Here is a 14,026-nt window from a genome sequence, read left to right as displayed (position 1 = left end):
AGACACTTTTCTACAGACCTATTCTTCCAATTCTCATCAATACTAATTTATGTCATCGTCCTGCACTCTTGATTTTATCCTTAAATCTCCTCAGTGACTACATTATTGCACACCAACATCTGTATAAAAAAAAAAATAAATAAAAATTCTAAAAAGCTGATGACAGGCAAAGTTAAACAGTCAGATGCTCCCTGGTCTGCACCAGTTCTAAGTCAGCTGTTAGCTGCTGGAAGATACATGGATGCTGGTTGCGACCAGCACCCCCCCCCACAGCCAAAGTGATAAACAGGAAGGGCCTGGCACATGTCTAAAGTCATCGCTATGCCCCCAACACAGCCCTTGAGTGGGGTAACACCTAGTCCAGCCACAGCACATGCCCCATCTCTCTTTATGCCCAAGCCCAACTGACCCAGCCCTTCGAGCCAATCCTTAACCACAGGTTAAGGATCTGGCTTTCCAACTTCCCTTACCTACACTGTTCTAACATGCCAGAGGCTGCTGACCTTGGACACCTGCTGCAGACATGGGTACAGCCCAGCTAGAGGCTTATACCCTCTTCCCTGGATTTTCAAGGGCCAGCAAGAGCTCACCTGATGCCACTGTAACAGTGTTCCAGGGCACCCTGCCCTTTACAAAGAAAGGAGAACTCTCCCAGGGGGCCCCTGCCAGCTTCTCTGGGATCATCTGCATCATCGCACTGGACATCACAAGGCACTCATCTCCACCACTCCAGATTCGGGTATCTGAACCAGACTCGCTTTCAATCGGCCAAGAGTAATGAAGGCCATTGCCCGCCCTTCAGAACGATGCTCACCCATCTCTCAGGACTGACTGATCCATGTTCAACTACTTTTCACATGGAGCCTTTCTCCACTTTGGCCTTCAAAGCTCCCGTATGAATATTTGCTACTACCAAGATCTGCACTTGTGTCGGCTCCATCTGGGCCATTGCCCTAGGCTTCACTGCCAACACACTGGCTCCCCTTCTCATCGTGGTGTGGCCCCTTGGCTCCCAGAGCCGGCAACAAACTGGTATAGGCCCGATGCTCCAGCACCATCCCTTTTTACAGCTAGTTGATTCGGCAGGTGAGTTGTTACACATGCCTTAGCAGAGTCCAACTTCCATGGCCACTGTCCTGCTGTCTGCATCAGCTACCTTTACTGGTGTCTAATGAGCATCGGCTTCAGAAAAGCATCAACATATGTGATCATCTGTAATAATGGAAGTGAAAAGGTGGGATGGAATTACGACAAAGATGCCCTGAAAAAAGTCTGGAAGATGTTAGATATTGTGAATATCTTGTAATCAATTAAATCAGCGACAGAAAAGACTCAATGGTATTCTGGAAGAAGGTGTGTGCATTCTATTGGAAAGGAAAGCAAACATGAACCAGCAGTAAATAAGCTGAAATTGCCTACATTTTAAATTTAAGGTTCTTTTTTTCTCATTTGGGAAATGGTAATCAAGCAAAGAGACCAACTGTTCTGTGATTATAGGACCACCTTGTCAGAGAGTTAAGAACAGTAACAGGCAGTACATGTTCACTTCTTGTATAAAAAAATTTGATCATTAAATACTGAATGACAAAAGTAGCAGGTTACTCTACTGTATATTTGAACAGCAACATCAAGTATGACAACTGTTTCTACCGTCTTGGTAACTGAAACCATTTAATTGTGTTACTTCCAAACACTTTAAGAGTTTGTTTGGCAGTATGCTGTGATTAACAGTCTCTCAAATGCTACAGTCACATCTATGAATTGTCTTGCAGCAGGCTCTCTACTGAAGCATCGGCACTCGAAAAGCTGAGTGCCAAAAAGCAAAAGACAGAAACAGAATAGGGAATATCGAAAATTGCCCTTCTCCTTAAAACCTCCTGCACCCCTCATGTGGGGGGCAAACCTCCCCATACACACCTAAACTTATACCAATTCAGAGACCACCATACCTCGGACAAAATGGGAATATTCAGAAAAACGGCATCTTGGACTTTGCATATGCAAGTCCCTTTCTTTTGGTCATTCCATCCCTGCATTTCAGGATTTGCTCCAGCGAGCCCCAAATTTCAAATGGTTATCTCCAGAGTAAATGCTATCAGTGGTCATTCCATCCCTGCATTTCAGGATTTGCTCCAGCGAGCCCCAAATTTCAAATGGTTATCTCCAGAGTAAATGCTATCAGTTGAAGTAAGTAGCACTGATGTGGTGAAACCATTGCTATAAACCATGTTGGCAAAAACTATTTCAACATCTGTTTTTACAAAACCTTCTCGAACATTTTCGTAATAAGTCAGACTTTGAGGTCCCTAGTTTGAAAGAAAAGAATAATGATGGAATGTTTGAAAGTAGATGGTAATATTCTGGATTTGAGGCACAGGTTGTAAATAAATGTGAGGGGTTAAGCAATTTTTAAGGCTTTTCTGAGGAATGTAGGAAGCAGCTTACTGAACAATGAAGAGGAAGCATTTTATTTATTTTTTTAAGCAAAGTTTTGGTTTCTTTAGCAGAAATTTCAGCAAAACAGAAGGTAGCAACATACTCGGCTAGAAGATCTGGATTAGGAAAAATGCATCATCTGAAACAGATACATGTTTATGAACAGCACTTCAGAGTGGCAAATGAAAAGGAATGAACAAAACAACTTTCACTGAACCACTGAGGTTACTTTTTGCAGGGGGCAAGCCTCCATGCACCCCAGTTTGGTGGGACACCATCTATACTTCCAAATTTAAATATACTTACCAATGTTAAGCACACTCAACGCAACAGTGGAGAGAAGAGAAATCTCCACCGCCTGTGAAAGTTGTTTCTTCCATTTCATTTTCATCTTTCAGCACTCAATGAAAGTACTGTCAATCACATGAGAGGCACTCTTTAATCCAGTAATACAGTTCAAACAGACAAACCTCACGTTTGTGGGCAATGACACGGTATACAGACTTGATAGATATTTTCTAAGGCTGCCAAGTCTTATGACCTTTGACATCTTGCTCATACTCTCCCACATGCCGCATCTCCTTTCACCAGGAGGGCCATACTAGTTAATCCCACAGCGAATTTGTGACTACTTATCCAGTTATTTAGGTTACGTTTAAAGGAAATCAGAGTCGTATTGCGTTAACACACACGAGAAGCTTATTCTAGGGGTTTGGAAGACCCTGGGATATAAACCTGTCCCTACACGATTTTTTTTTAAACCTAGTGTTGAAGATTCATTTCTCTAGTTCTAATATTGGTGGCTATATTAAACTTACAGATACACAGGAGGCCCAGGACAACTAGCTCTATAATAGCACTGTAAGTAATCTTCGTTCAAAAGCCTACAATGCACTGAATAAGAAGACACAGCTTCCAAATTCTTTCTTGCTAGCGCATAGATTTTTGGCCTGTGATCTTCTTGGTTAGGAATTTTTATGGTCTTTCCAATTATTTGATATGTTTAGTGAAACATCCCAAAAGCAGTGCTGTTCTTGATAACTGCTGTGATCAGTGCAGATGTAAGAGAATGATTAACTCTTTATATCAATCTTATTTTGACAGTTAGCTGGGCTAAATGAATACTTCCTGACATCCACTGTCCCATTACTTTCAAAACAGTGGCGAGTTATCAACCTCATGAACCACTGAAGGTGGTGTGCCAAAGCGTTAGTTCTGTAAAAAGTTGTTTTTTTAGACATGTGCAGTGTTCTCAATCTATGCTCCTAGGTCCCTGACTACACTTTCAACTTGTAGCACTGAGCTGTCTATACAATATGATGAAGGGCGGGACTATCTACCAAAAGTGATGGATGACACTGCTTTTCTTAGCATGTAGTTTGAGCCCATTTTTAGTGCAACAAAAGTATACAAAAGGAGACCTCATTGTGGACAGTTTGGCTATCAAAGGGAGAATTAACATCCCTAGTCTGCAGTCATTTCTAAACTATATTAGCTAGGAGCTCTTGGCTCTGACAAGTAAATGCCAAAAAAGGAAAGGTTCCAGCACCAAGCACTGAAAGAAGCCACTGGTCACTCTCATAATTTCTAATGGAGACACCTGTAACTCGCACTGGTTTTTGCCTTTCATCCAGTTTACTATCCCTCTTACGACATATAGGTTGACTTTTAAAGCACAGAGCTTCTGTTTTATGTCTGCATGGAGAATGGTGTTGAAGACCTTGCCAGACCAAGACACATCTTGTGTACTGCATGACCATCGTCTCCATAACCTTTCTGAAGTTGTTTATCAAATTCAGTAGACAGGATCTACCACACAAAGCCACACTGTTCGTGATCAAATCTAATAAGATTTGAGAGTTTATGACCGTTTCATAGCTTTGTAGATGAAGCTTGCAAAGCTAATAGGTCTGTGATCCCCTGGTCAGTTGAAAAGCCACCTTTACAGAGGGGTATCGCCACTGCAGTGAGTCTCTTATCAGGAACAAGACCAGTTGCTAAAATGTGTATGCAAAGGCATGTTTAAAATCATTAATTATGCAACCAGGTATACTGTGTCCCATGGAGGAAATATTTTGGTATAGGTTAGCACTTTCAGTAAATTATCTTTATTGGTAATTGGGGGAGTAAGGGATTCAGATATTGCAGGGCCTTGTACAGAATCTCAGGGGTGAGACTGGCACTAAATTTGTTTGCAGGAATACTAGTAAAGTCTACTGGGTCAGAAATGGAGCAGTCAATAAGAAGTTATTCAGAGCAACATAAGGTATTCTTAGTTTTCCAACAGAGCTAAACAAGGACTTATAATCATCTCTGGCTTCAGAGCCCATCCTCAGACTTGGGCTCCTTTAGTGAACCTAATAGTGCTCATTTTTTTTGCACATTTGTTTTTTTTAATACTTTTGATATTAATCATGGATTAAAGGAGTTTTGAATCTACTAAATAAATTAAGGAGTTTCTGCACAACAGTTAAGTGCTAAATCACAGAGCTTGCTTCTCTAGTTAGGTTCCTGACTGGGGTGTTTTCTACACAGAGTCTGAATGTCACCCCCCCATGTCCACACAGGGCTCATCACATTCTCGTGTTTCCTGCAACATCCCCGAAACATGTCACAGACGAACTGGAAAGTCTCCAAAAATGCCTTTAGGTGTGCATGCCCACCGTTATGTTTCTATCCTGCAAAAGACTGGCATCCTATCACTAATCAGGAAATTTGTCTTGCTGTCACGGACGAAGGACCCTGAAAAGAGCAAACACTGGCATCAGAGAATAAGTGAAGAACACACCACAAATCAACTTTACTAAGTGCAGTTAAAAAGTAAGCATTTCTTTGGTCAGTGTAACATGTTCTGACTACAAGATTATGAGCCTTACAGCAATAAATGGTTCTTTCTGTAAAACAGCATAATACAGCATCTTGTGTTTACTAAGAAAATTAATCCAACTGCAAACAAAATTCATATATAAAAAATCAACCTGTAATACTGATCCGATGGGAATTTTGTCTTCAGTGTTGCAAGGTGTGTTCTCACAGTACCAAAATGCTCTCGTGCTTTCTGGCATTTACTTGGAACTTAAAAAGAAAAGAAAAAAAAGAATGCGCATTTGTACTAGCAGAAAAGTTAAATTGTCATTTAGACTGCAATTTGAAATTTGTTTCCTGTAAAATATTTATCACAAAAGAAAAACAATGTTGGGAAATACAACCTTCAGGAGATAATTCAGAAAACTAATATTTAATATCACAAATGTGTTCAACTCATTAAACCTTATATAACATGGTGAAATCCATGCATTAATTAGAATGCAGTTGAACTGAAATTCATTAAACCTTATTCAACATGGTGAAATCCATGCATCAATCAGAATGCAGTTGAACTGAAATACCCGGACCTTCTCCAATCAATCTGCAAGTTTTCTTTCACAAACTCTTTTTCAAATAAAAATATGTTTGACACTTGAAAACACCAAATCCCCTTCATGCTTTTACATCTGGAGCACAGCTGCATTTAAACACACAAGAAAAGTTAAATCTACCCAACACCGAAAGGAAACTTAAGTGTACACACTGTGTGGGAAGAAGATGAAAATGTGATACGGCTGCACTACATTACTGACGCATACTGGTGCCAAACAATTTGAGAGTAAGAACTGAAGATTAACATTAAGAAATGACACCACATAAGGTTTCTGTTGTTTTTAATTTCTCCATCCCCCGGATTTACTAATCTTCCGTGCAGGACGGCAGCGCAGGGTCTATATTACATTGAGGAACGCTTAAAATGTTCGAATCTCTAAATGTCGACCTTTAGAGATCGAACATTTAAGTGTTCATAAATGTACTAAAACAAAGCAAAATACAAAAAAACAGTAAAGTGAAAGGGAAGGGTTTTAGCAAGGGGGCAAAGCGGAAACGGGAAATTTCCCATTCCCTAGACTGTAGCACGATCTTGGAGTTGGTATATTTACGTAGTGGGGGGTGCAGGGGTGCTTGCCCCCCCTGCTTACACCCTTTAGTTTTTTTTTTTTATTTTACTTTCATTTTTTTTTTTTTTAATTTTTAAAGTTATTAGAACACTTAACTGTTCGATCTCTAAAGGTCGAACTTTAGAGATTCGAACATTTAAGCGTTTGTTTATCTAATATGGACCCGCAGCGATGCATAGTAATGAAGGCGCGCTGTCAGAGCCCCAGGCTTACACGGAGAGTGTACAAGTGCAGGGGGCATGTCTGAGAGTAGAGCCCTCAGAATAAACACGCCCCTGCAATACTGAACAGCAGAAAGAGGAAATAAAGGTGCAATAACGCTCCTAGGTGTCCACATATCTCCACTAACAGTACCCCATGTGTACAACAGGACATAAAAATCAAAAGAAGAAACCCCTGTACTGGTGTCTAATGCTCCAAGTGCAGCTAACAGTAGGTGCGCGGGTATGCCCAATGCTTAGCCACAGTGAAAGCAGCCTAAAAGGCTGAAGAGGATAACAAGGATGATATATGCAAATGAAACATGACAGCAATAGTGTAGTGGGCGGAGCGTTCGCCTGATGAGCAGGCATTCCCAGTTTAAGTCCCAGTGCAGCAGAGTCTATTTTACACGGCAAAGCATGGTATAAGCAATATTTGTAATGCAAAACCCACTAAATAACACACATTTTTATGAACACGAGTATTGCACATGTGAAGAGTCAGTATCATAATGAATAAGGCAGCAGTAAGCAGGCGTAATCACAGATAAGCAGTAAGCATATGTAAACACCAGTAAGCCTGTGCAAGTGCGTTTGTGTGGGATTAAGCACTGCCGACACAGATTAAGCAAAGGAGAAGCTAACTGGGTATAAGACACTGTGACCAGAGGTTAGCAGTGCTTACCTCCGTACAAACCCGCTTACAACCGCTTTAAAGTGTCTTAAGCACACCGTATCCAACGGCCGGTGTTCTGGCCAGCAACAAAACAAACAGCTTCTGCAAGGCCGAAACCCAGGGCCATGCACACCATTTTCAAAATGATTTACCACTAAGCCATGCCAGATGTGCATAAATCGTATGTTGTCGGAAACATAACCCCAACCCAGTCATGCAGCAGTAAAGAGAATGTATACCTACAGCTAGATGGACGTGTGTGTGCAAATATATTACTATCTAAACGGATATATATATATATATATATATATATATATATATATATATATATATATATATATATATACACACACATACATACATATACACATACATACATAAACATACACACAAACATACACATACAAATATATGAACAGATATACATGCAAATGCCAACTACACATATATATATATATATATATATGTCAATATCTATATGTCCACATATACACAGCAAGTAACATATACATACACAGATATGTCTCCGTAGGTATATACGGACATAATTAGAAATATGTAAGCAAATATATATACCCAGACAGATATATATGGCCAGACTTCTGTAGATAGCAATGTTAGATGAACAGAAACATGCATGTCCACATGCACTGTTAATGACACTACCAAGCTCATTGTATGAAATAGGGATTTAAATTTTTCACATGTTGACATCACATACCCCTCTCCCTCACCCACTAGGTGGGCCGAGCAGTACAGGCCCATCCAACCAAGGCCATACCTAGGTCTGGCAGGCTGTAGTCCATGATATAGCCATGGTTACCTATGTAACTCTGGGTATAATGTTTGGGTTTAATGGACTTAGTTGTAGGTATTATCCAGCAATACCAGTCAACATTACAGGATATGACACACACACACTACATATATATACCCACATATAGATATGTACATAATGTAGTTAGATATATATATATATATATATATACACAATATATATATATATATATATATATATATATTTATAGAGAGAGAGATATGCATACATTTACATATATATATATATATATATATATATATATATATACATACACTCGGTGTAGATATATATATATATATATATATATATATATACATACATATATATATATATATATATATATATATATATATATATATATATATATATATATATATATATATATATACATACATGCATATATATATATATATATATATATATATATATATATATATGATATGATACAGCACTTAAGAATTACATATGTTCACAGGCCGTGCCAATGGGGGTGAGAGGGCCCAATCAACAAACGTGCATCACGTAGCATCAAACCCCACCCCCAGCCAGACAGAGGAAACATACACAAGATGATCAATTTCAACAATTGGCTTAAGTACTGGTGTCATTCAAAGGGGATCCAATGCCTGTCAGCTTGGGATGATATGCTCGACAAGCCACAATGCTTCGCTAGGGACAGCTTGCACCTGTCACCCCTGGGCTTTCGGATATTGGCAAAGGCTCTTGCTACCCCCATAGTGCCTTTTTTAGGCAAGGCTCAAAAGACAAACCCACCTCCATAGGTATCACAAGAAATAAGAAACTAAGAGTAATGCTACTCAACGCCAGAAGTCTAAGCCTCAAGATGCACGCACTCGAAACTCTCCTTAGCATGGAGAACATCGATATCTGTGCAGTAACAGAAACCTGGTTCAGGGCTCCCGAGAGCACCCCAGCACTACCAGGTTATACCTCATACCATGCTTTTCGGCCCCAAAACTTGGACCGAACCACAAAAGGAGGGGGAGTATCAATATTCATCAAAGATACCCACACCTCCAGGTTGGTGCAAAGCACGAAGCATCAGAGACTATCCATGTGCAACTAACAGTGGGTAAAACTGCCTTCAAGTTTATAGCCTGCTACAGACCACCCTCCCAAACCCAGGAACCCCACTCGGCCTTCCTGAGAACACTGGAAAATATGAAGGTCTCTCCAAACACCATTATATTGGGCGACTTCAACTACCCAAACATAGACTGGGAGCATTACTCTAGCTACAACACCCTAGCCCAAAGGTTCCTAGAATTTATAAACTCAAATGCTATGGAACAACTTGTTACCACTCCAAGAGGAGAAAACATACTGGACCTGATCATCACCAACATAGGGACTCTATGCTCCAGACCAGAAGTGTATCCCTCACTGGTAAGATCAGACCATAAACTAATCTCACTGGATATTCACATCCGGACCTGACCCCCTGCCCAGAAAACCACAGTGAAAAACTTCTCTAAAGCAAATTTCACACTCCTCAAAACCGAGGTGGAATCCTTCAAAGTCCCCAGGCCTGTGGAAAATACGGCCCAGACCGTTATAAACGCATTCTATGAACACCTTCAGGAATGCATGGATCATGCGATCCCAAATAAAACCAAGACCCAATCCTCCAAAAGCAGACTTCCTGTCTGGTGGACCCCAGCCATAAACAAACTATACAATAGAAGGAGGAAGCTACTACATGATAGAGCAAAATCCCAAAAAGGGAAGGCATCACTAATCAGTATTAGCAAAAAACTACGGGCACTCATAAAATTGTCTAAGGCCAGCTTCGAGAGAAAAATTGCACAGGACACTAAGGATAATCACAAGGCTTTCTTTAGTTATGTTAGGAACCTGGGTGGTAATTCCCAGATATTCTCAGAATTAGTCCAAAATGACAAAAAATACACCGAACCCACAGACATTGCCAACATCCTAGCTGACAGGTTCAGCGCAAACTTCTCCTCCCCCCTCCCCACCAAAAGGGCAAATATCTATCCCAGCAGAGTGCTGCCCCCCTGACATCTCAGATGCTCAAGTAAGAGCCGCCCTCTCCAAAGCAAAAAACACAGCATCAATGGGACCAGATGGTGTCCTGGGCTGCGTCCTACATGAACTCCAAGAAGAGCTAAACCCAAACATAAAACTACTGTTCAATCTCAGCCTTACTACAGGATATGCGCCCAAAGAGTGGCGTACAGCAACAGTGGTCCCTCTCCATAAAGGTGGTGCCTCAAAGCTATGGAAAGGATCATCACGGACCTCATAAATAAAGATATTGGGAACCTACAGACACTGGATCCTACCCAGTTCGGCTTTGTTAAGGGCAGATCCTGCATCTTAAACCCGGTTGATTTCTTTGAAACAGTCACCAAGGCCATTGACTAGGGGAAGGTGGTCCACACAGCCCTACCTGGACCTCGCAAAAGCATTAGATACAATACCCCACTCGGGCATTATAGATAAGCTCACCAGCTTAAATATAAACCCCTATGTCACTAGATGGATTGCAAACTGGCTCAAGGACAGAACCCACATGGTTAGAATTGCTGGAGCCATGTCAGACTCCAAACCAGTTACAAGTGGTGTCCCACAAGGCTCAGTCCTGGGACCTCTCTTGTTCGGTATATATTTCTCGGAGATACAGGCCAACACGGAAGGACTGTGGCTGACCAAGTTCGCAGATGACTGCAAACTGGGTGCCATAATCGACTCTCCAGCCGACACAAGCATCCTCCAAAAGGGCCTCATAGAAACAGACAACTGGTGCCAGAGCCATGGCCTCAAGCTAAATGCCAAAAAGTGTATAGTCATCCCCTTTGGCAAAAACAAAGTGCCCACAAATTACCACATAGGTGGTAATCCATTAAGTACAGAAGAAGTAATTAGGGACCTGGGGACCCAAGTTGATAGCAATCTCTCATTTGACAACCACGTGGCCAAAGTGGTTAGAAAAACATTTTATATAGCCCACCTAATCATGAAGGGATTTGCATCTAGATCAGGGGAGGTCATCGTGCCTCTTTACTCATCCCTCATCAGGCCCATAATTGAGTACAATGCCCCTTTTGGGATGTACCTTACCAGACACCTGCAGCAATTGGAAAGACCCCAAAAGTACCTCACCAAGAGGATCAAAGGGCTCAAACAGATGCCATATGCTGCCCGGTTAAAGAAACTCCAGCTCTACTCAGTGGCATACTGCCCGTTCAGAGGCGATCTGTGCCTGACATATAAAGCCATGTCCAACCCGGAATTAAATGGACATGCTGCACCTCAGAAAATCCAAATCCCATCGAGCTACGCGCTCGAGAGACTTGAACCTCAGTACTGAAATAAATAGGACATGCTGGAGGGGCAGATTCATAACCCAGAGGCTCCATTCACTTTGGAATAAAATCCCAGTCCAGGTTAGGCAGAGTCCCTCATTGACTCTCTTCAAAAGGAATCTTGATGAGTGGATGGGAGATCGTAGGTTTACCCCGGGTATCAATTCTGTGTCACTGTTAGACAGAGGCACAGTATACTAACCTCGAAAAAGGGCATAGCAAAATAAATTTAAAATGGGTGGCGAAAGCCAAACACATTCTGGCTAGGCTTATAAATGCCCTAGGGCAGATAGCCTAGTATGAACCTATGAACCTAAAACCCACAAACAATGTAAACAATCCACTGCTCCCCAAACCAGAGGCAGGATACAACCGGGGGGGGGTGGGGGTAACACAGTGGATCCGCTAAATCTAATCTTGGAGCAAAGACAGGAGTGTCCCTTGTGGGACACCCCAAAAATTGTCTTGTAATAGGAGGCAGCCCGTGCAATGACTTATCAAGGCGGGGGCGTGTATGTACCTGGACTACAAGGGTGGGAAAACCTGATGACGCATGGCTCAAGACAACATACAAGACGGGCCCCGTGAAGTGGATAGTGGGCAGTGTGTAGTGGTGTGTTTAGACCCGACCTGCACCCAGAGTATGGATGACTGCTGTAGAGGAGGTGTGGGGGGGGCCGGAACTATGGGTATGTAATTATGGGACTAAGAGTGCAGGTGTTGGCTGTAACGGTTCTATTCGGACCACCCAAGGGACGTAAGCAATAGTGTGCATTGGGGAGAGCTGCCGCCTAACAAGCAGCCACGCCCGCTACGATTCCCACTGCAGCACAGTCTATTTTACATGGCAAAGTATGGTATAACCAGATGTGTTGTTGCAAATCCCACTAAATAACACCAAAGAACACCTGGTCGCAAAGCCCCACTGTAGGCATGTAAGCCGAACTACTTGGCATCACAAGGTATTATTGTTGTCAACACCCCCACCCAGGGGTGTGTGTCTCCAGACCTACCCCCAAATGCAGTGTATATGCACAGCTGTTGCTGTAGAAGAAATGGCCAACTGTGGACCTTCCCATCAGCCTTCCTGCATATCCCTGGACATTTCCCCTACTATCTGCCCCTCTATGTGCCCCATTAACACCACTTACCTATCGACCCACGTCATTACTATTAATGTTCACATTCACAAGTAGGTGACACCCTCTTACCCAACTATATTGGCACCCAACTATACTGGCAGAATCTGGAACCCCCTCCCCATGTGTATTACCTCAGCTGTCCCACACGACACATGTGAATAACAGTACTATGCAGAAAATGCCCAATACCAACCAGAATACCTCTGCAAACACAGTGAAGGCAAACAAAAATCCAGAAAAAATGCTGAGGTTAGGCTCCAGTGTCCAAATCAAAGTAAAAAAGCAGTCTTCAGTCTTCAATAAAGGTAAAAAAGCAGACTTGAATTGACATATATATCTATATATACACACACACACACACACACACACACACACACACACACACACACACACACACACACACACACACACAGATATGCGAATTGCAGCACCAGATAGGAATAACAACCGGAACCCCCACCACAAAATAACTGACCCTATGCATGGTTGATGGGGGTGGGGGCGCACATGACGGGAACCTGGTGATGACTGCTATGTTCCCCCTATACAGCCATAACAGATATGCTGTGCAATGCAATATCCAGCACATGGAGTTCTTGACCCCAGGACCCTCCGCAACACAGCTACAATGGTCTAACAGTAGGCCACTACAGCTGTAAAAAGTCAGGGCAATAACCGAAACATATCAACCAGTCCAGACATGCAAGTACACAGAGAATGTAAACCATCATCTAGATGTATCTGTGTTTAAATATATTACTATCTACACTGCTACAACTTATCTGTATATGTATAGCTTTCTAACACTATATAAATATATATCACTATATACAGACGTATATACATGCGGATGGCTACATTGACACACACAACTGTCTACATATACACAGCATGTTACATATATGTATGCAGATAAACAGCTATGTAGGTATATAGTTACATATAGGTCAGCAGATATATACGTCTATATCGGTACATATGGCCATACATCTGTAGAGAGCAATGGCAGATAAACACACATGCCCAACATGCACCGTTACTGGGGTTGAGTGGCCCCACACACAATACGTCATGTACAAGTAGGCATCCCCCACGGCCATACACATCCGCCAAGCAATACACTAGCAAGTGTTGCAAATCCTGCAACCAGGACATGACACGACATGGGCACGTTGCAGATCCCATAACCAGGACATGACACGACATGGGCACAGGAAGTTAAGAGTACAACATCCCACCTGTATGATAGCATGCTGGTACTGTTCACATATCATGCAGTACAGTCTGTCTCCCATAGGTAATGTAAACTGTGGTAGCCAGCAACATCCCAGGATACAGATACATACACATTATATATATACATATACACACACACACACACATATACATATATATATATATATATGTAATAAT

General features: G+C 41.9%; 1 protein-coding gene across 1 annotated transcript in view; it reads right to left on the bottom strand.

The window, feature by feature from the left end:
• TSN (translin) overlaps positions 1-14,026 on the bottom strand; it is a 334,297-nt gene that overhangs the window by 208,194 nt on the left and 112,077 nt on the right. Inside the window, exon 3 of the mRNA XM_044075026.1 lies at positions 5,415-5,511. Within this exon, the coding sequence (XP_043930961.1) occupies positions 5,415-5,511 (97 nt within the window). The remainder of the gene's footprint in view (positions 1-5,414; positions 5,512-14,026) is intronic.

This window comes from Protopterus annectens, chromosome 6.part0, assembly GCF_019279795.1.
Source record: "Protopterus annectens isolate FY-2018-M chromosome 6.part0, PAN1.0, whole genome shotgun sequence".
Classification (NCBI taxonomy): domain Eukaryota; kingdom Metazoa; phylum Chordata; order Ceratodontiformes; family Protopteridae; genus Protopterus; species Protopterus annectens.
The sequence above is the reverse complement of the archived record's forward strand: the minus strand, read 5'-3'. Positions and strand labels throughout refer to the sequence as shown.